This window comes from Trematomus bernacchii, unplaced genomic scaffold (genome assembly GCF_902827165.1).
Source record: "Trematomus bernacchii unplaced genomic scaffold, fTreBer1.1, whole genome shotgun sequence".
Classification (NCBI taxonomy): domain Eukaryota; kingdom Metazoa; phylum Chordata; class Actinopteri; order Perciformes; family Nototheniidae; genus Trematomus; species Trematomus bernacchii.
In genome coordinates this window covers 5,220,411-5,242,968 of record NW_022987547.1, presented here as the reverse complement: position 1 = coordinate 5,242,968, position 22,558 = coordinate 5,220,411, and the positions used below count along the sequence as shown (strand labels likewise).

The window sequence follows — 22,558 nt, the reverse complement described above, 5'->3', positions numbered from 1 at the left end:
CAGCGAATCCTCACAGTTTTGAAGCTGAACATTGTTCTTGCATTTTTAATTTTTTTAATAGTTGACAATTACATTCTTTAAATCAATGAATAGACTTAAAGTTTCAGCTATACTTAAATATTTAAAAATGTTTTGTTTGAAAAGAATCTTAATTTCTTAAGTGCCAAAGCTCTCCAATATTTGAAGTGGAGAACTATATTGTTTCATATAGTTCCCTCCCAAATAAAATGAAGTAATAAAACATACTCAAGTTAAGTGCAGGTATCTCAAATTGTTCCGTATGTTACAGTCAGGATACTTGAGTACATTTTCTTAGTTACATTTCACAACTCGTTAATATCTGTAGAGTTAATATAGTCATTTTCTATTAGTCACTTGGCTAAATCAAGCAAAGGCTCTCAGGTGAGAAGGATGTGAAGACCCTAATACGTGAGCCCACAAAACTAAAAAAGTTTTTAGTGAGTCTAAAAATCTGATAAAGAGACAAACTGTGATTCAACCTCAGATCATGACGCAGAGCAGATGTGAACACTTCCTCCACTTCACAGAGTATTTTTTTAGAAGACCACCAGGGGGCAGTAATGTCAAATGAATGAATCTTTAATCCAATTTTGTAGAATAATCTTAATTCATTTAATGTGGAATACCTTCATATTTCTGTTTTAAATTCTTCAGTGTACCTTAGATGTAATCCCCTTCAATGAGTTTTCAATGTATACATTATTTTGCATTTATTTGGCATATTTATTTATTTATCAAGTCTTCATTTATTTTGGCAGCTTCTACAGTGAATGTAGTGGATGTCCCAGGATGTAGCGATTACATATATTTATTGTGATTACAGTACTATGTGGTGTAACATTGTATCAGCCAATTCCTTCTAGTCAGGCTATTGTAACAGAAGCACTGTGGATAAAAACATCTTTCCATTAGGGTCCATCAGATTTCAAACTAGTGTGTATTGTTGAACGTGTCCCATGTGATTTATCATTGAGTGTGTAACCTAAAACATGATACAGATTGTGAGTGAAACACATCATCATAGTTGTTACATTTTTACATGCAGTTGTGCACATGCTTATCTTGTGCATTGTGTCCAAATAAACATTTGCTTAGTGACCCTGAACTAAATGTATGCTGGGAGAGTATTTAATTAATCTCTTCACGTTTGACACTCATAACTAAACTAACCCTATGATGAAATGTTTCTTACTGAGAATGCTTGGAAGAAGATTAAAGGGGATTGTTTGCTTATGTCATACACCTGCCAAGAAATACGTACTTTCTGTTCCTCATCATGACCGTAAATAGGGGATGCATCATATTTATTTTGAGATGTTGATAAGATAACAGAAGCATCTGCTCCTTTCCCATCAATTAGTGTGCAACTGCAATGTGAAAACTATGACACTGAATATAGTCCCGATTATAATAAACTACAAAATGTGTCACGAAATAACCATTTAACAATTGGCATAACAGTTATGCTCATGGATCAAAATTAATATAAGAGATGGCTCAATACCATTCTGCAGGCTTTTAATATATAATTGGTATCAATGCACTTTGCAAAAGAAGCCATTTAAAACACTCATGAATTGTTGAAAGTGCAGCTTTGTGCAAAAGTTAAATCTGGGTATTTAGAATAACAGAGGAAAAACAATTCTAGTGTAAAATACTTGATATAACTCAACACTCAATGTAGCCTACACGTCAATGACAGTTGTTGATTGTTTAGGCTAATGTATAATATGGGATTTTACATTGTTCCCTGTCTAATATCATATCCAAAACTCAGTAAGGGATCAGTGCATCCCTACTTTTCAAACCCGATTACAGATGACACACCAGTTTATAGGTAATATTTGATAATGGCATAATACAGTTATTAATGTACTTTTCTTCTTTAAACCAATACACACTTCCTCTCACATTCTCAACAACAGTGACTGAACCTGTCATTTTGAACCGGATCTTTTCAGCAGCATAAGGAAGGCATAAAAACTCAAGCAATTCATCAGAATAATTTACGGCACTCAAAGTGATTCACATAATTGGGAAACCCAAAGTTTAGTATCTGTGCAATTTCCTCACTTCCTCAGTAGTTACTAACGTCCATCTCTAGTGTACGCCCCTTCAAATGTTTCAGTTTTTCCCAGCTTAAAAAGTCTTTAGCTAGGGCGATTCCTTCATTTTGCTTCTTGTTTTGTTGTTGTTGTCTTTACTCATGTGTTTCACTTCTTGGTAGCACTGAGTATGACAGGAGGTGGCTCTATGTTGAGCTCTTGTCGGAGGTCTTCGATGTTCTGCTCCCATCGTCTCTCGTAGAAGATACTGAGGACGCAGCGGGCCCGACGACCATTGTGAAGAGCCCAAGGGCCCAAGGATGTGAACAGCTGCTGTAGACGGCTAGGAGAAGGGGAATTGAGAGGAGGAGTTTAGCATGGTGCCAGAATGTGTTACCTATACCAGTTCCACCAAAAAGCACAGCTTCAGTTACTGAATGAGGAAGGATTACTGATTTACAGTTAACAGTTTCATCACAACGGTAATAATGGTTGGTTTGTTTCCTCTTATTGTCTGAGCAGGACAAATGCCAAAAAGTAGTTGCTTGGTGGGCCATATATATTTGTCAAAGTAGTGGTAATGCTTTTTAACATCTATGTGTTATTTACAGATTAAAGGCTGAGTCCTATGTAGCCTAAGAGGCCAATTCAATTGAATAAATGAAATCACAAATCCATATTTGGTAAGAAAATGTATTGCCAACTGTGTTTCACTTTTCAACAAAAATGCAAAAATATTCAGCTTTCAGCATATATTATGACAGACTAAATATGTCATCTGGTTATATCACAATTGAAATGATTATAAAACAATTGGTAAATCAAGAAACAAATTGAGAAATTAATCCCTGATGAAATTGTTTTTCTTTGCAGGCCAAAACTATTCAGAGCAAATCAAAGCACCGATTCTGCCTCCATCAGCTTGGAATTTTGCTGAGTTGAACAGTTGAGCTTGAATACTATATTGAATCAAATATTTTCACTCAAACTGTAACTAACTGTACCTTCGCTCTTATTCCTACGGAGCTGGCTGCTCTTACTCTCCTTGGTACAGTACTACGTTGCAGTTTAAAATCTGGTATTGTACCTTGGATTCAACCGCAGTGGCCCCAGCACAGCTCCAAGCGTACACATGGGAAGGCCAGTCTGAGCAGCTTCAAACCATTTCACTGCCACTTCACCTGAAAGCAGAAAGAACAGAGAGAAAAATACAAAGTTATCAAGATTATAACCTTATGCTTTTGGTTTTTCAGCAATTTAAAGAAAAACTGCTGGGTCAATGTACATAATACTTAGTAGAAGGATTTAGATTTGTTCTAGAATGTTCTCCAGGTCAATCTAATAGTGCGTGGTGAGCAAGAAAAAAAAGCTCACATCAGCATTTTGTAGGAAAGGGCTTTGTAGAGCAGGCTATTCTTATAGACAGTTGGGAAGTAAAAGAAGGAAATAACACATGAAGTTGTAGTGAGAAATTCATTGTTCTGTCAGACACCAAATGTGTGGCTCCAGGTGCACCCTACCACTAGCATTGTTTGCCAAGTAAAAACATCTTCCTTTAACTGTATTCATTGATTTGACTGTAGAGGCCACATTTGTGCAGGATGTGTTGGAAATGTAATGACTAATATTTTACTCACCCAACATATTGGTGGGCATGCCCAGTAAGGTGTGCAGTAAATCATGGACCTCTCTGTATCTCTGCATAACGTAAGCTAACTCCTCATTGTCCACATATTTCACGTCTGCCCTTGAGTCTGGAGTCACATGCTGACACAACAGGAAAGGGAATCCATGAGTGAAGGCAAAACAGAAACTTAAAATCAGGGAATTCTGAGGAAATGTTAATCTTGTTGTAATCAGTCTTAACACAAACACTCACATTGTCCTCCAGGAAACGACAGTATTCCCTCCCAAAAGATCCGTCGGGCAGAGAGGCCATCTCGCTCAGATTAAGCGTAGACAGACGGATTCTGGGCCTTTCTCTGCATTAACAAGTAAAACTGAATATACATTTCATTCAATGTATAGAAAATACTGCTTAAGAGCGCCTATATTAAAAAGCTACTGAATAGTGTTACAGTGACTCACGATAGGATAGTGTAGCCTTCAGGGTCGTTTCTCATCTTTTCCCTGAGATTTATCAACGCTAGGTGTCCTGTTGTCTCCCCCAGCACTGCAACCATGTCTGTAGGGAGAGTTTTATGAAATTATCCCCAATGCAATGAGTAAAAAAAGCTTAATTTGAACAAAAAGGAAATTGTTTCACTGCACTGTTATCATATTTTGATAGTCTTTAATGTTGTACTGTTATATGTGTGCTGTTTGTCATTTGTTATCTGTACTCGAGTTTCCCCCAGTGGGACAATAAAGAACCAAAATAAGAATAATGATATGCTATGAAATGTACAATATAGAGATTTTATGAAAATGTTATTACAAGTCCAATAATAGATTGTCAAAAAATATGTGGTACATTTAGGCTTAACATTTGTTTAACTTGTGACTAGCATCAAATTAATAGATTTAAGGGGCATTCCATAGAAGTTACCCATAAGGCTCAAATAACTCACCACAGAGAGTATTACTCAGCCTATGAAAACAGCTGTTCATTATGTGGCTTTGAAGGAGATTTTTAAAGTCTGGAAAAAATGTCTGGCTCAAAATGACAAACGCCAATGTCATCGTTTGTGGAAGTTAGAATGACCTGGGTGTTTGCCAGGAAGGAAGGGGCACAAGTTTAAAAAAAAACACTAAATCTGTAGGATCTATCATTTATGGATATCCCCCGATACTAAAAGTGAAAAAACACGACAGGTGTTAGTGCTCTCTTCCTCCAAGAAAGTCTCTGGGTAACTGCACTAAATGATGTGGCCTCTCTTGATGTATAATTTCATTTCTGTTTTCAAGACCTTTTAGAAGCATGTACCAGTGATCTCCAGAGAATAAAAGATTGAAAATGACTAACTGTACTTGAACAGTTCATGATAAAATAAACCCACGGTACTGCCCCTGACTCTTGGTTTCATTCGACTGTAAAATGATGCATCAAAGTCTTTGTTTAAATTATAAATGTTAGAATTCATTAGGCACTGTACTAACAATTTAGTTGAATTTACCTCCAAAAACTAGTTTGACCAGATATTCTTATCACAAGGTTGAAAAACTGAATTATTTTTCAGGGCTTTAGTTTACATTGTGTGGTTTTCAGCAATGAACTCTGGGATCTTTTTCAGATAATATTTCTGAAGGCTCAGGAAAACAGTAATGTATGGAAAGGACTTTTGTTTATGTTATTTGTGTTATTTGAAAAAGCTATAGATTTAGAGTGAAATACTTGTTCATTCCCGCTAGGCAGTAAAATATACAGGATTTTGATGAATTTCTAACGTAAGGAACATTAGGGGGTTTTCTATTGCATCACCGGCAGAGTTATCTCCATATTTGTCTGGCTGTACAACTGTATTCAGCCATAAAAGGGAAGGCTATTTTGGGGTCTTTTTTTAGATTGCCTTAATTTGATAGTTGAAATACAGGTTAAGGAATGCAAGGGGGGTGGCATGCAGCATGTCATCAGCCAGATTAAACCCAGACGTTAAAGTAAGCCTATAGTTGTATCCGTCTTAACCACCTTGCCCTTTAAAATACATTTATGAATCAAAATAAAGAACAAAGGGAGATGTAAAGTGAACAATAGATATGCACAGACAATAACAAATAATGCATCCTGAGCCCCATGATATTATGTGTGAGTCTCACCATGTCTGTAGGGGTTTTGTAGTGCAGCCACTCCTGACCCCACAGCCAACAGGGCTTTCTGGATGGGAGTGGTGTGGATATGTCCAGGATACAGCCCATCATAGCAGCCGTCTGTAAACCTAGTGCTACTGCTGTGCACCTGGTGGACACACACTGTTGACAAAAAGAGAGAAGCAACATTAAAGGACTGTTTGACAACTGGACCAAGACAAAGAAATGACACACTAGTTAATATTTGTTTTATTGCACTCATAGAACAATAATAACTCATGCACACCAATTCAAATACAATTGATCTACAGGAGCTAGTAAAACCAGCAATATACTATTGCAAGATGTAGTGTACAACACAAGTCCTGGGACAGTATGTGCTTATGTTGGAGAGAAAGAGTGTATGTATTAAAAATCTGAATGTGCAATGAGATATATAAAAAGAGTGAATAAGATCATCGAGCAAAAGCTACTTGTCTTCATTCATAAAAGTCATTGACGTGAGAAATGTCATTCATAAATCACTGACATGTATTTAAAGATAACTACAATGATCTTCACCTACTGTGGACAAAACCAATCATCTTACTATGTAATATATAATATAGCATTAAGTTACAACGTGAATTGTATTAGCTAGTTACATTTATATGATGATAAACATAGCTGTTGGCTTAATAGTGAAACTGTTAACTCTCTGCAAACAAGGCTTCGACATGCATCAAATTCTATCTGAAAACAGTTACATTTCATCTCGATAGCTAGATTTTCTTAAAAGCCATGTTATGTTAATACTTTTTATAAAATAAAATGTAACGTTTGCTGTAGAAATGCATACCTTTTGAGAGCAAAACGTATTGTGGCTGAGTCAACCGCTGAACACTTCTACTGAAGGACGGCCACATTGTTGACGCTAATGCGCATGCGTCATCTGCTATTGCAATCGCTTTCGTCTCCGGTGCAGCCCGGATGAGGGGGCGGAGTCGGACCGTTTAATATTAACACTGAACAGTCCACAATTTCGTTCCACACAGCTGCCTTTTATAACAAAGTAAGCGCACTTAGGAATATAAACGTAAACATAGCTAAAGGTTGGCCTGTCCTTCTCAGGCAATAGCGGACGAAATTGTGTTTTCTGCAGAGATATTGTCCAGACACCAAGGTTAGTTTGCTGAGCTTGTGTTTCTGCTTACCAGGGCAATAGCTTAGCATTTTACTAACTGTTACCAAAGTGATAGGTTAGTCAAACACCGCGTATCTTAGCAAAGTAGCCGCCTAGAGTTGCGAAAGTAAGCTAACTCCACCAACCGACAAGTATCGTTAAGTTAAAGTGCGAGAAAGCTAATTGTTTAGCTACCCCATTGCTTGTTTTTCAGCCAATAACACATCCAAAAACCATTTTATATGATACTTGCAGATGTTATTCGGTAGCATAAAAGCACTGTGTAACTTCCCAGAAGACAATGTATGAGTGTGTCTGAGGGAGGTATGACTGAACAGCTTACAGTCCGTGGTTTAAATACTCTGTGTGACGTGGAGGGAGTGACTATAAGTACTAAGGTTGGGTGTTAGTGCGTTTTGTCGGATATCAGGGAAACTTAGCAAGCTGGGTGAGTTATATTTTGTTTTGTGTTTGAGTGCAATATCTCAGAGAGGTTTGCAGTCCCTTGGCAGGGATTTTAAAGAGACACTGAGCAAAAACATGGCGAGGGCAGGGAGAGCAGATGGGTTTTCTCTGGCTTCAAATGGCTGCTACTAGATTTAAAAAAAAAAACAGGACGTGAGAGTTGTTTGTGCTACTAAAGTTATTCATATGTAGACTAAAAGGTAGCTTTGGTTGTATTTTACATTCAAGGATATGTTTTGATTGAGAATGCAGCTTCTTGTGTTCATTCTTTCACCATTCTTCAACTGTTATGCAATTGTAACTGGAAAGGCAGTTTGAAAATACTTTTTTTTTTTATCAGAGCTCAGTCTTTTAAGTGTAGGGTTGCTCTCATAGTACTTGAGTTCTTCTTTGTGGCATGTTCAGTGAAACATAACAGACTGTACTGGTCGTTGGATTACACTTCTCAGCATGGTTGAGTTCATGACAAAGGAAGTCACCATATGGCTTTTACATGCCTGATTTAATGATAGTTTTAATTGGGTTTATAATAGCTGCTCTCTCAAGGTTTCTATGGATACATAGCTAAACAAGAGAGGGTGAGTATTAGTGTACAACTAAGGCTTGGCTCATTTGCCCTTTCTTCTACAGTTGGACAAGTTTAAACATTGGAATTTGTCCAATCTGTGAGTAAATATGAGTCAGCCTGCAATGGTGATGTGTCAGAGAGATATCAGGGAAAAGTAGTGTGGCTTTCCACTGATAAGCAACATTGAGCTTTTTCTAAGAAGTGTGTGACAGAGTTCTGCTTGACGTTAGTATAAAGTTATCTTGGGTGGAAGGTGACACTGAATAATTACTAATCATTTTTGTAGGAAATTCTATGGAAGATGAACAGGGTTGTAACATTGTACCCATCCTGCATTTGTGTATAACTAAGAAATTGAAAAAAAAAAAAGAAGAAAAAAGTGTGTGTGTTGTGTTAATATGTTTACCTATAAACTCATAAAAAACACAGAGCATCAACATTAGGAAAACAAAACATCATAATAGTTTAGACTCTACACTTTAGTGTATGACAACATATTGGAAAAAAATGCTTTATAATGCCATCTTTAAAGTTGGGATTTATAATAAATGTATCTTTAGCTGCTTAACTTCTTGAATTAAATAGAAAAGTATTGATGGGAGTATGCATGTAACTTGAAATATTATGTAACTCTCTTTATATTCTTAAGGCTATTATTGCTAATGGCTACTAATGAATTACTGGTCATATGATCCCTTGGAACCATTTAAGTCCCATGATAAGCAAGACTCTAACTTTTAGTCTTGTGATCATGACATGTTTATTGTGAAAATTAGATTTGAGGTTTGTGTGCCTGTTTTGTAGATTTCAGTGTACTTGAAATGAGTTTGTGGGCGACAGTAACCAGTAATTGCTAAGTGTAATTGATCTTGTTTAAGTATTTATCCCAGAACCACTATTGAGCCCACTTCTCTATACAGATGTCATCCTAACTTTTATGCCACATCAGCACATTTGTGTAAGCCTGTGTCAGCCTCAACAGTGAAGCCTGTGTGACTTTCTATTTACAGAGGCTCATCATTTTCATAAAGTTTGCCTGTCATTTTGTGCTTGGTGTACTTTCCCTTCAAATAATGAAGGTTGAAAATATATTGGAATAACCAATGGAACTACTTGTTGTGTGTTTTTTGTGTAAACATCAGTGGCATTTGAATTGGCACAGAATTATAATTTATGAGTTTAGTTTTATAAGTGTTGACTTTAGCAGTTTAAAAGGTGGATCCAACCCTGCTCAAAGCTATTTGGCTTGGCTTGTATTGTCTAGAGTTCAAACCAGATAAACGAGGCCTACATAATAACATTCTGGCTGCACACAAGAAGAAAGATTTCAAAGGTTAAATTATTCTGTCGTGGCATGCAAAGCTGTAGAGTGCTCATATTCGAAGCCCAGTTTCCCAAGACACTTACATTAACAAAATGTTGACATGCAGTACTTGCATGCACAAGCATACAGTAGCACACCATTTTCTGCAGCTGTCTGTAATATTAAGCCCATTTGGCACTATGACTGGCAAACGGCTGTATGCATATTTTGTCATGGAGAGCTCCATGTAGGTGTGGGGGAAAATGTAATATATGACATCTGCTGGTTTATTTGGAAAACACACCCCACTCATTTCTCAACCATAAGGGATTTATTTAATGACTAAACATGTAACTAACAGATAAGACCTTCAAAGAGCAGACATTTCTGAGAATATTTTTGTAAAGGTTTCTTATGCAAAATAAGTACAACCACAACCTTATTTCTGCACTTCATGCAGCCAGCTGTCAACTATTCACATAATAGGCTTTGTACTCTGAGTTACCATGATGTTGCATTTTACTTCCATCATTGAAGAAATACGGGTTTAAGCCCTGGCAGTGTAGCTTGAGTTAATCTCATAAACACTACCATAGCTTTTGAGTTGGAAGCTGATGATAACATATATCTTAGCCACAATCAGTGGGGTTTCGTTTTTGGTTGTTAAAAGAACATAAAGTAATGGCTGATGGTGCATAACCAGCCACGCTTACTTTAAGCCTCGTAAGCAGGTTATAGCTGTTTGGATAAGAGGTGGAAAGTCCAGTTGCATTGTTTGACTTCGCTATGGGGAGTAGTGTGGTCATAGTGCATAAGAGAACAGAGTCGACTTTTGCTCCACTTGTGAAGAAAGTCACTTACAACAGTAAAGGTCAGTTCATATTATAACCATAATAAACTAATATACACCTGTTCCCCCTCGCACTAAGCAATACTAAGGCAACATATTATTTAATTGGTAGGAAAACACGCAGACTCCTCAAACTAATTTAATCGGTCCACATTTACTAAGGTGTCATTAGGGACACTTCCACAAGGGGGCACCAAAGGAAGAGATATTCAAATCCTAAAAATAGGGGCTTTACATTTACAATCTTACATTATTTTAATCAAGGATACCATACAATAAGAGTATTATTATAATACTGCAGACTCTGATCCATTAGGCGTTGTGTTGTTGTCTATATATTATGGGCAGAGCATATAGTAACCACTAGGTGGCAGCACAGAAAGAAGTGCGAATTATTCGTTTTTTGTAGTGACTATTAGTCTGCCGTAGAAATCCTTTTTTTTTGCTTAGTTAATGTGGCATACAGTTTTCCTGACTCATAGCTTGACACAACCTTTGTTGAGCAACATTTGAAAGACTTTTGTTATGCAAGAAGAAAAGATCCAGCAGTGAAAGATCGACCACATGATGGTGCTGCAACCAGCAGATGACCTCGTTCCTTTTTTATAAGAACATTTGGAAAGATATCTTGGTGTCAGTGGATATCAGCAGATAGCTCAAACTTTGCACGCACCTCATATATCATATAGACTTTGTTGATAAGGAAAGCGGAAGGACAAGCCATTCTACCACGATGTACAATTTAGGCTTACAGCAAAGACATGCTAATGGTGAATTAGCCAATACATTATGGCTAAAAATGTTTTCCTTTCATGATGTCTCATTAAAATGAATTTGCTCAAAGGTTCCATTGTAGCCTCAACGGTTTTACATCTATTTGAATCTCATGCAAAGCCAATGGTTTTTGCATTTCTTTTAAGAGAACCATTCAATGTTCTGTTTGCAGGGTGTAGCAGCTGAATGTGACGCGGTTTCACCATAATATATCAGCCTTATTATCCTGTCACTGTACACATATTTGCTTTGGGCATGCACGGTTGACATATTGCACATTCAGTACAGCTGACATGTTCTGACACTTCCAATAGGTGTAACTCTGAATTACACAAGCAGTTGCTGATTCTCTAAGGAATTAGGGTTCACCCTTAATTAAGATATAATGTCAGAGTAAACACATTGACATTGCACAAGTGTTGTGAAATGTTCTTTACTTATAAAAGTCTTGGTTTGCATGTGTGGTATTCATGTGTGTGGTATTCATTCACAGGATATTGCACCAGATTGATGGAGAAGAATGGCCTACATCTCGATGGACTGCCCCAGCTCTTTACCCGGGATTCCTCAAAGTGTGCTGTCAGTGCCCATGGAAAATAAGTACAAATGTCAGCAGTGTCACCAGGTCCTGAGGAAGCCTGTCCAGGCCCAGTGCGGACATCGCTTCTGTGTACACTGCTTCAAGCAGCTCACCAGGTACACTGGAGGTCCACAGACCCTCCTCAGCCGTGTGAAATTCCAACCCCTTCACCCCCTAATGCTTACCCTCTTACCGGACATGCTTCAGCACATCCTGTGTTCTTATCTCTGCTCGCCCTCTGGGTTTTTTGTTGCAACCAAGATCAATTACTTTACTCAGGCCCCGGCTCCACGAGGACAAATACGGCAAAACGCATCGGAGTAACGCAAATGCAACCGCAAAAAACCTTCCGTCCCCACGCAATATACACCGGATTGTGTCAAGCTCCACGAGACGGCTCCGTTTACATCCAAACGCTGGAAAAGCTGCAGTACATATGCCGAACCTGTACGTGGCGCTGTAACTTCCTCCACAAAAGCAGCAACTTCCTCCACAAAAGCAGCGAAGAAGAATGGTTGTCATGGCTGCACTTCTGTGTATTCTCCGCAGTGGGGGCCGACAGAACAGGGCAGAGTTTTTCGCCGGTCAGTGTGTGTTAAAGTTTAAATCTTCCGGACAAAATTATAAAAGTGCCGGTCAAAGGTCTTCATTGTTATTTATTGAGCTTTAAAACAAATGAATAACGACGATATAATGATATATAATCATCAAATACACTGAGCCTGTCTCTTTTTCCTCTCTTCTGACAGCGTCAGTGTCTGTCTCATGCAGCAGCTGATCCTGTAATGAGTGACCCGACAGTAAAAAGGAACATATTTATAACTAGTTTAGGTAGTTTGAGAGGTAATTAAAATAGCTAAGGGTGATGATCTGACTTGAAGTGTGTGTTTTGCTCCCGCTGCATCACAGCGACAGGAGCTGCGTGTCTCCGTCCTGTCAGATTAGACTTCACTCGCGTTTATGTCCATATCGAGATAAAGATAAATAATCTGAATTCAAGGAGGAGCTCCTGTAGATGTTGCACAAAGAACTGTAGCATAGTCAGTAGCGACTGGAGCACGATAGCAACCCTGCGGGGGAGAGGCGGGGCTATGAAAACGAATGACCGTATAGGCGACTCCACGGCCCCGTTGGACCCCCCAGAGCGCTCCGTTCCCAGATCTATCCACCTTTGGACCCGTTGTCGTTTGCGGGGTCTGTTTCTACGTTTCCCTTACGGCGTCGTGGAGCTTAGAGGGCTATACGCATGAGAAATATGCGGATTCAACCCGTTTTCGTCCTCGTGGAGCCGGGGCCTCAGACTCATGACTCACATGACTGGACTCTTTTACTGAGTGAATCACAAGGATCTGACCCTGCTCATTCTAAAGGTGTCCATTGTTTCCTTTTCTGTTTCTTATGTCACTGAGTCATGCATTGGGAATTATTTACGGATAGACAGTTGTTTCACATGATGTTTAATCATACTTTGGCAGTATCATTAAACATAAGGTCATTACATAATTTTAACAACTATACATAGAACCATACATTAAACTAAACCTCAATAGCATGTACGTACTTTCAAAACAACCCCTAAGATGGTCACATTTGCTTTTGTACATTTCAGTATGTGTGAAACATGTACCTAACCTTTATAACCACACATGAAATTGAGGTGATTTCACATGACCTATTTGAAAACCACTTCTGCATACTATATGGGAAAACATCATGCTATAATGATAATTTCACATCTACTTGTTTGTGTGTGTTCTTCCTGTTAGACATTATTCTCATGCTTTCCCCATACATTATCAATGTCAATGTAGTGTGTTTTACAATAAAGTCACAAACCTGTTTTTTCAGTTCTGGCCCAAAGCCTTGTGAAGCCTGCCGCGAAGAGGAGATATACGAGGAACCTTTTTCGATTCTAAATAGTAATGAGGTAAGTAATGAAGTACTCCTTTTGGTCAGCCAACATTTTTATTTCATGAGACAGCTTGCCTTGCCTCACTCCCATCCTGATCCAAAAGAATGTTTCCTTCACAACAGCCTTACACAATGAGACCATAATATGCTATAATAATAATAATGTTCTTTGTTCGCCCAGGCATTTCCAGACAATGCAGCAGGACGAGAAATAGCAAGCCTGCCTGCCAGGTGTCTGAACGAAGGCTGTGATTGGACAGGCTCCATAAAAGAGTATGAGGTGAAGTATAAATACTTTTTTCTTTTGTCATTGTGGATGTATTCGCTGCTTTCTACTTGAGTATTTTTAACCATGAAAAACTGTCAGTTTACTCCATCCAAACCTGTCCTGTCAGTATTTGTTATTATTTAGAAACACTTTTTTACTCACACTGGGTTTTCTCTCTCAAATATTCTACATTCTGAATCGGGGCCTCATGTTGTACTCATGTTGGGTGTGTTGCATGCTTGGCAGCGCTGCTAGAGCAGAGAAACAGGAAGTGAAACTTGATATGCAGCCTGGAAAGTCCCCATGTTACCAGTTTGGATAACAACAAGCACTCAGTAGGAAAGTACCAGAATGAATAAAGGACACTCGAGAATAGCGTGTATACTTATTCAAGGTTGGGTTGACCATGACCTGATATCGAAACTAGATTTAGGCTACACCAAAAGGGAAATCCTAAATGTATACACTGTGAGACATAAAACAGGAACAGCTTCAGGCAGAGAGAGACACGTCATTCAAACACAGTGTTATCTATAAACACAGAAAAGCCCCGTTCCATAATCACTAAAGCTGTGTGTGATCTTTGTTCAGTTTTTACTATAAATACCTATGTGTGTTTGGGGGAGGGGGATTTTAGAGTTTACTTCCTGTTGTTTTTTCTGTAAAAACACAGCTACACAGTTATCCTATCTAGCACAACACAGGAGACATAACGATAGTGTCATGGCAGGAAACATTCAAACACCAAGCAGATGCTGGAGATTATATTTGCATGATTTGCAAATGTGGTTCTGACCGGTTAACCTGCTGACGCTGTAAAGAAAAACACGTGCTAGCAACGACAACATGGTCAATATTTGATTACAGTTTTTAAGAAATGATTACTAGGCGGTGTAAGACACTCACGTGTTTGTGGGAACATTTGTGTGCTGCTGTCTTAGTCACTGTCTTGTGGAAAGTGTTGCGATGTCTTTAGTTAGCCACACACCGAACTAGCTGGAAAAAACATGGTGTTAGAGTGGCGCAGTATCGAAAGGGATTTGACTCAGAAGCTGTTAAAAATGATTCATATTGGGTTTGGTTATTCATTTCGAGAATTGACGGTGTAGCGTGTCTGAAAAGTAAAGCGAAAACAGGCTAGCCTACCTGTGGTTCCAGCTCTGTGGCTCCTGCGTGTTGTTGCTTTGTTATGAAAGAGGAAACGCTCACATCCACAGGCTCCACCTCACATTCGAGCTCCACCCCGTTCCTTTCCCGGCATTTTTCAAAAATATATTTTTCAAAAAGATATTTTTCATTATACAACACTTTAAAGAGCTAAATCAAAACATCCTTTTTACAGTTTCACGCACTTCACTTTTTTATTTCTGAGCTTCTCTTTTTTGTACCTTATTCCTCATCTTCCATTGACTTCCTATTTACGGTTAGATGTTTGAAAAAGTTCTCTTTTTCAAGTCTCACTTCTTTTAATCATTTGTGTTTTAACATTCATATATTACAAACAAATTAATTGTACATCTCAGAATAGTTCACCTAAATGAATCACTTGGGTTTTTTATGCTGCGTAGATCAATCACATAAAAGTTGTTTTGTTTTTCCACATTTCAACTGTCAGAACATTTAGTCTGTTCCCATGAACGGGTGTGGCTGGCATTTGTACAGAGATGTAATCTTAACAATGATAACATAACTGTCAAAGAAGATTTACTGACAAGGTTCAATCATCTTTCTGTTGAATTACACCCTTTGCATGTCTGCTGTTGAACTATAAAACACACCTGTCGTTCTTTGGTATCATTAAAAAGACGGTGAATACCAGACACATATAGGAAGTAACAATTATCTAACTATATATCTGTCCTCTGTTAGGCTCAGCATGAAGGTCGTTGTGAACTTGAGCGGTTAAAGTGCGAGGCCTGCCAAAACACGATCCTTCTTTCGGAGAAGGACAAACACAATGAGAGAGAATGTGAAGAAAGAACGCTAAACTGCAAATACTGCAAAACATCCTTCAACTTTAAAGAGATCAAGGTGAGAGATGATCTAGTGTAAAGCGGTTGCTAGTGGATTATGTATGAACGGGACACAAAATAATATTATCATGCTGCTTTGTGTCTTTTAGGCCCATGATGAGATCTGTCCAAAGTTTCCCTTACAATGCAAAGACTGTGGCAAGAAGAAGATCCCAAGAGAAAAGGTTTGAGCTCTTCCTTCAATGATTTACTGTAAGGGTGATTAGTTGGCATGGAAATACTTGGCAATTTCCTCTCTGAACAAAGGCTCTTAGCTGCTATAATCTTAAAATAAATCTTTATTGCAACTCTTTGTACTGCATATTCCATTCACTGACTAGATTCATGCTACAAAGAGCCTTTATTGCTTTATTATGCCTGCAATATAATTGATCTGGTTACGAGATGCATGTGCATTCCCAAGACTAATCATCTGAAAAATGAAAGTATTTTTTGAAATGGGGAATGAGTGCCTAAGTTTCTTTCTCTCCAACACACTTTCACTTTTCTGTTTCATGTTGATACAATGTTTGAAGTTTGCCTGCTGACCTTTTGTATTATTTGATTCTACCTTCAGTTCAGTGACCACAGCAAATCCTGTGCCAAGTCAAAGAGTGCCTGTCCCTTCAGTGATGTGGGCTGTAAACATGTGGTACGTACGGAAATCTATTCAAATACAATGTTTCTATTGTGTTGTTACTTTCTTTGTTCTCTATTGACGCAGGCCCATACTAATAAGATAAGATAACACTTTACTGTCAGTTGAAATTATATTGTATCTTGCATCACATGCTCAAAGCAATGAACAGAATGACAGGACAACAAATTAAGGAAATCTACCAGAGGCCTGTACTACGAAGCTGGATTTTCGCTTAGCCGGCTAAATTCAGGGAAATCTCGGGCTTTCCGGTCCTACGACGCTGGTTCTCTTTCTAGCAGGCTAGATTTCCATGGTAACTTATGCTGAGCGGCAAACCTGCTCCGGAGCAGGTTAGGTGGCAGGCTAAGAGATCAACTCAGTGAAAGCACTGCCTGCTGACCAATCAGAGCTCCGTGTGCGGAGTTTAAAGCGATCAATTCATATGACAGGAGGAGAAAGGAAATACAGTTTAAACTGCCGTTGCAGGAAAGACGACCGGCCAAAATCAACTGACTGTGTGAATGTGAAAATTAATAGAATATCCCCTCCCATCTTCAGAGCAATCTGACTATTATAACATTAGCGTTAAGAAAGCTTACTTAAATATCTGCCACAACATAAGTAACCGGATCAGAGTAACATTAAGTACAGTCCGCGGCACTGTGAGTGCAGACGTCGATGTGTCCCATTATCATTGATATCATATCACATCATAATGTATCATATATTTCCTTATTTGAGTCAGCTTCTTGAGCCGTATCTGGCCGTGTAACACTCACAGTGTCACATACTGTATGCAGAAGTATTATTTTAAGCAACACATTAAATTGACGAAACACTCGAGTCAAATTCTCCTAATTAAAGTCAGATCCACTCGTGTCTTGGACGGGGCAGTGATTTCATAAACCTGTTAATGTACGCATTCAAACACTTTTTCTTTTACCAGCTGTATTCACCTTGCAGGTGCAGCTATGTGGCTTTTATCCTGGGTAAAGTGTTTAAGTCATGGATGTTTAAAGTTTAACTTCCTCATATTTTACTAATATTAAAGTTCACTTTTCATTCAGGAAGTATGACGCTGCGCTGTCAGTACGCTTCTCCATGTTTGTGATTGGTCGAATGCTCCAAATACCACCCCTTTCATGTGAACGCGCACCTAACTAGATAGGACACGGCTGGCTTGAGCGATCCACTTGATATCCAGCGTCGTAGTACAGCTTAGCGCCAGCGCGTATGTTTTGGATTACGCCAACCGGCTAACTCCAACATATCCAGGTTAAGTTGAACCAGCTTTGTAGTACAGGCCTCTGGTCACCTTCCAGCACACACACACACACACACACACACACACACACACACACACACACACACACACACCACACACACACACACCACACACACACACACACACCACACACACACACACACACACACACACACACACACAACACACACACACACACACACACACACAACAACACACACACACACACACACACTCACACACACCACACACACACACACACACCACACACACACACACACACACAACACACACACACACACACACACACACACAACACACACACACAACACACACACACAACCCACACACACACACACACACACAACACACAACACACACACACACACACACACACACACACACACACACACACACTATATTCATATGGATACAAATACTTTATAGACTTTCAAGGAAATCTGCTTCTTGCTTTGAGGCCAAGAGTAAAAGTGAAGATGAATACTGTTAATGTAATGCTACTGACAGGAGAATTGAGATTAGGTTAGCATAAAATAAGGGAAGTGGGTGAATAGAGCTGGCCTGGCTCAATGCCAAGGCAACTAAATATGTCTACTTTCCTTAAAGACACATAAATATAGACAAGTATACAGAAGCTACCAGTCTTTATGCTAAGCTAAGCTAAAGGCCCTCTGGCATTCAGATGTAGTGTGGAATTTTCTCTGAGCTGGCTTCACTGGTAAGCAGTGGGTGGGCTCAGTTACATAAAGATGATGTCACACATGTGTGCACCAATCAGGAGTTAGCAACATTTGAATTTAAACCTGAGTATAGTTGAGATTGTAATTTATGCTGCAACGGCTGCAACTGAGAAAACTCCTCCACACACAGTCCTGGTGATTAGATGGGTTTGGCCTGCTTAAACTGTCCTAATAAAATAAATATAAAATGTTATATAATAGTCTTGGAACATTTGATGTTATCAATGTCAAGACTTCAAACCAAGAGATCCATTTTGAGCATGTTTTAAATGAAAAGAAACTATGATTGGTAAATCCTGAAAAACGGTCTATATTTTGCTTATTAAAACACGCACAATTGTATTCAACACCATTATGTCCTACAGTTTTCAAGGTTTCAGTTCAGAATCAGAATCATAATACCTTTATTAGTCCCACAGATTGGAAAGTTACATTGTTACAGCAGAAAATAGCCAAAGGCAGCTTAATGTTACCTAAGTAGCATGCATAAACATTTTTTTTAAAATATTTAAATAATAATAATAATAATAACAATAGACCTAACCAAGCTGGGTTTTGTTTCTCAGATAGAGAACGGGAAGCAGAGCGACCATGAGCACAGCAGCACCATGGAGCACTTGCGTCTGCTGCTGCCCATGGTGCTATCCATTGCCGTGCCGCCCAGCGATGCTTCCGGTCCCGGAGAGTGGCAGGAGGACTCAGGTCTGGGCCTGTACAGGGCCCCTGAGGAGGGGGTCAGTATGGGCTCTGGAGCTGCAGCCTCCAGTCAGTCTATGGACCTAGATAAAAAGGTGAGTCTCAAGGATTACATGCTCTTTCCTAAGATCCTACTTTGAATGAGGGTCTAAATATATCTCTTGCTGTTTTTCTCTGACAGGTAAAAGCTTTGGAAAACATTGTGTGTGTCCTGAACCGAGAGGTAGAGCGCAGCGCAGTTACTTTAGAGGCTTTCGCACATCAACATCGTTTAGACCAGGACAAAATAGAAAATCTCTCCAGTAAAGTGCGTCAGCTGGAACGGACAATCGACATGAGGGACTTGAAACTGTCGGAAACTGAGCAACTGGTGCGGGAACTTCAGTTCTGCACCTTCGACGGGATCTTTGTGTGGAAAATCTCCGACTTCTCACGCCGCAGACAGGACGCCGTGGCCAGTCGAACACCTGCTATGTTCTCTCCAGGTGTGATAAAAGACCTATTGAACACCCATCATCCATTTCAAAGGCCTCTGTTCTCAGCTGAAAGGTTCTTTTTGAACTTGAGTAGGCTTAGATCATGTGGTTTATGTGATGGGTTGGCGTGCAGATGAGGGAAATTCCACTTCCCTACACCCTTGTTGTTGAGGGAGTGAACATGTTACTCCCTCATGTGACACATGACCTTTGTTTTTAGGCTCTGGTTACATTCTTCTTTTTCCTCCTCACAGCATTTTATTCCAGCAAATACGGCTACAAAATGTGTCTGAGGCTGTATTTGAATGGCGACGGGACGGGTCGAGGGACTCACCTTTCGCTGTTCTTTGTCGTCATGAGGGGAAAGTGCGACGCTCTGCTCAAATGGCCCTTCAGTCAGAAGGTAGCAAAATGTTATCACTAGTGGTGACTCATATTATAACACACTTTATAATCTGCATGCAGCACTGAATAATTATACTTAATAGTACTACATCACAAATTATACACATCCGATTATCACACAGCATTTTGTAATCACTATAAGGTCAAGTATTATAATATTAACGATACAACTTTTTAACAAGCACAATGGTGTATTATAATTCCCGTTCCTATAATACATTATAATCTTTATTAACACATACAAGCAGTCCTTGGTTGCTTAAAGTAAAGTGGACAAAAATATTGTTAAGTGTTTGCAAGAAAACACAAAAAACGCTTTTGGACGATAAAAAACTGAAAGCTGGACAAGTACATTGCACTTAATGATGTAATAATGTAATTGTACCAAAGACAGTCTCTCTGAAGACTGAAATCACTCAAAATACAGATAATACCTGAAAGAACTTAATACTTATATAGACATGCTAAGTTGCTAACTCACAGTTGCCAGGACGACTAGCTGAAACAGTCTCTTTCTCTCTCCACAGGTGACGCTGATGCTCTTGGATCAGAACAACAGGGAGCACATCATCGACGCCTTCCGGCCCGACGTCACCTCCACCTCCTTCCAGCGGCCCATCAGCGAGATGAACATCGCCAGCGGCTGCCCGCTCTTCTGCCCGCTCGCCAGGCTGGCCGGCAAGAGCCCCTATCTGAGGGACGATACCATCTTCATCAAGGCCATCGTGGACCTCACAGGCTTGTAGGGTGTTTCTGTGGAAGCTACACCAAAGCAAACTGAGACAACAGGACACAAACTATTATTATATAATATATATTATTACATAATATGATATAGATATGCACTGTATCTAAGACATAACATTTTATATATCTAAACTATATATATTAAGAATGCCACCAGTGGTCCCTTTAAGACGGAGTTATAAGGGTGAGTTAAATAATAACGGTTGTCAGCTGTGGTGGTTTAAGTATCTATTTTTTGTAGAGCAAAAACAACAATTAACAATTAATTGTGTTTGTAAGCATCTAGGATGCAGGCACTACTGTGTCATACCTGTCTGTCTGTCTGTCTGTCTCTCTGTCTGTCTCTCTGTCTGTCTGTCTCTCTCTCTGTCTCTCTGTCTCTCTGTCTGTCTGTCTGTCTGTCTCTCTGTCTGTCTGTCTCTCTGTCTGTCTGTCTCTCTCTCTGTCTCTCTCTCTGTCTCTCTGTCTCTCTGTCTGTCTGTCTGTCTGTCTCTCTGTCTGTCTCTCTCTCTGTCTCTCTCTCTGTCTCTCTCTCTGTCTCTCTGTCTCTCTGTCTGTCTGTCTGTCTGTCTGTCTCTCTGTCTGTCTGTCTGTCAGTCTCTCTGTCTCTCTCTATGTCTCTCTATGTCTCTCTGTCTGTCTCTCTGTCTCTCTCTATGTCTGTCTCTCTCTCTCTCTCTCTGTCTGTCTGTCTCTCTCTCTGTCTGTCTCTCTGTCTCTCTCTCTCTCTCTTTCTCTGTCTGTCTCTCTGTCTGTCAGTCTCTCTGTCTGTCTGTCAGTCTCTCTGTCTCTCTCTATGTCTGTCTCTCTCTCTCTGTCTGTCTCTCTGTCTGTCTGTCTGTCTGTCTCTCTGTCTGTCTGTCTCTTCTTTTATTAATACATATATAGAAAAGTGATTCAAACAGTAAGAAACACATTTTTATTTTATAATATAGTATCATCCGTCATCTTAAAGGGACCCTGTTGGCATTTTTGTAAAAGCTCAGAAATTATAACACATAATATGCTTAGTAAAATCGTTATAATTATTATAATACTCGACACTCCAGTCTACATTATGTTGTTCTCTACACCCGGGTCAAACGTAGAGGCAATCTGTTGCCAGTAGGAATACAGAAGCATGTCCTGTTCTGCACCTGGCCATTTGAACAGTGCAACATGCTGGAATTAAATCTAATAACGCTATATAAACTGATACAATTAACAAAGTGAAATAATACACTCCACCTGAAATTCCCTGTGAATCAAACTCCATGTTTTTATGCCTTTTTGTCCTAAGCAGATGTGTGGTAACATTACTTTCAGGTGGACAACCTATCAAACAATTACAATATTGAAAAACCACTCATTTCTGTATCATATGCTGCAGTGAACCTGTTACCAAAACTAGGTCAGTCCTAACAGCTTAATAGCTCAAATGTATAACAAATAAGGAGAAATGAAAACAAATCAAACATTTTGAGAAAAGGCATTACGTTAACCGCCATGACAAGGCTGGAGTTTATATATATAACAGTTTATAGCAAGCTCATATTGTAAAAAACACAAATTCCTGCTTTTGCTTCTAGTAAATAGAAATGTAGTTAACTATATATCATAATAATTTGTCTTTATCATAGTTATTATACATTCATTTATTTGTATTTGTTCTATCATACTAGCGTACTTTTTGTTTTATATACATATATGGAATTGTACATTTTGCCTTAAACATTAACACATAATTAATGAGTTCAAATCATAATAAAGTACTACAGTATATTTCACAAATGACACCTTTGTTGTTGCTTTTGTCTAATTACATGTCTTTTATTTACGGTGTACCATGTTCTGCTGTTGGAACATTCTGTTTATTTATTGTAT

At 39.0% G+C, this 22,558-nt stretch overlaps 2 protein-coding genes across 5 annotated transcripts; one reads left to right on the top strand and one right to left on the bottom strand.

Moving 5' to 3' along the window:
• Window positions 1-723: 723 nt before the first annotated feature.
• coq4 (coenzyme Q4 homolog (S. cerevisiae)) lies at window positions 724-15,506 on the bottom strand. 3 transcript variants are annotated; one of them, XM_034123131.1, is made up of 8 exons: window positions 14,841-15,506; window positions 14,601-14,690; window positions 5,823-5,975; window positions 4,155-4,251; window positions 3,946-4,048; window positions 3,704-3,833; window positions 3,154-3,247; window positions 724-2,409 (listed from the first exon to the last, which is right to left on the bottom strand). In XM_034123131.1, exons 2-8 carry the CDS (start codon window positions 14,614-14,616, stop codon window positions 2,235-2,237), a joined length of 768 nt encoding a protein of 255 aa, XP_033979022.1. In that variant the 5' UTR covers window positions 14,617-14,690; window positions 14,841-15,506; the 3' UTR covers window positions 724-2,234. The 3 variants fall into 3 exon arrangements, with proteins under 3 accessions (XP_033979022.1, XP_033979021.1, XP_033979020.1); XM_034123130.1 differs by having other exon boundaries at window positions 14,601-15,506; XM_034123129.1 differs by lacking the exons at window positions 14,601-14,690; window positions 14,841-15,506 and adding an exon at window positions 6,652-6,822.
• Window positions 6,870-21,102, top strand: traf2b (Tnf receptor-associated factor 2b). 2 transcript variants are annotated; one of them, XM_034123128.1, is made up of 11 exons: window positions 6,870-6,975; window positions 11,429-11,631; window positions 13,364-13,442; window positions 13,608-13,706; window positions 15,564-15,725; window positions 15,817-15,891; window positions 16,284-16,358; window positions 18,938-19,162; window positions 19,249-19,552; window positions 19,798-19,946; window positions 20,476-21,102. In XM_034123128.1, exons 2-11 carry the CDS (start codon window positions 11,456-11,458, stop codon window positions 20,692-20,694), a joined length of 1,563 nt encoding a protein of 520 aa, XP_033979019.1. In that variant the 5' UTR covers window positions 6,870-6,975; window positions 11,429-11,455; the 3' UTR covers window positions 20,695-21,102. The 2 variants fall into 2 exon arrangements, with proteins under 2 accessions (XP_033979019.1, XP_033979018.1); XM_034123127.1 differs by lacking the exon at window positions 6,870-6,975 and adding an exon at window positions 6,994-7,423.
• Window positions 21,103-22,558: the final 1,456 nt, after the last annotated feature.

Bases quoted from the DNA above. Each gene is read 5' to 3' on its own strand.
- coq4 (XM_034123129.1), bottom strand. From the start codon at position 6,718: ATGTGGCCGTCCTTCAGTAGAAGTGTTCAGCGGTTGACTCAGCCACAA. The intron at 4,049-4,154 runs GTGAGTCACTGT...TTGTTAATGCAG, and splicing joins GAAGGCTACACTATCCTATC to AGAAAGGCCCAGAATCCGTC. The intron at 3,834-3,945 runs GTGAGTGTTTGT...CTGTTGTGTCAG, and splicing joins GTCGTTTCCTGGAGGACAAT to CATGTGACTCCAGACTCAAG.
- traf2b (XM_034123128.1), top strand. From the start codon at position 11,456: ATGGCCTACATCTCGATGGACTGCCCCAGCTCTTTACCCGGGATTCCT. The intron at 15,726-15,816 runs GTGAGAGATGAT...TGTGTCTTTTAG, and splicing joins TCAACTTTAAAGAGATCAAG to GCCCATGATGAGATCTGTCC. The intron at 19,947-20,475 runs GTAGCAAAATGT...CTCTCTCCACAG, and splicing joins AATGGCCCTTCAGTCAGAAG to GTGACGCTGATGCTCTTGGA.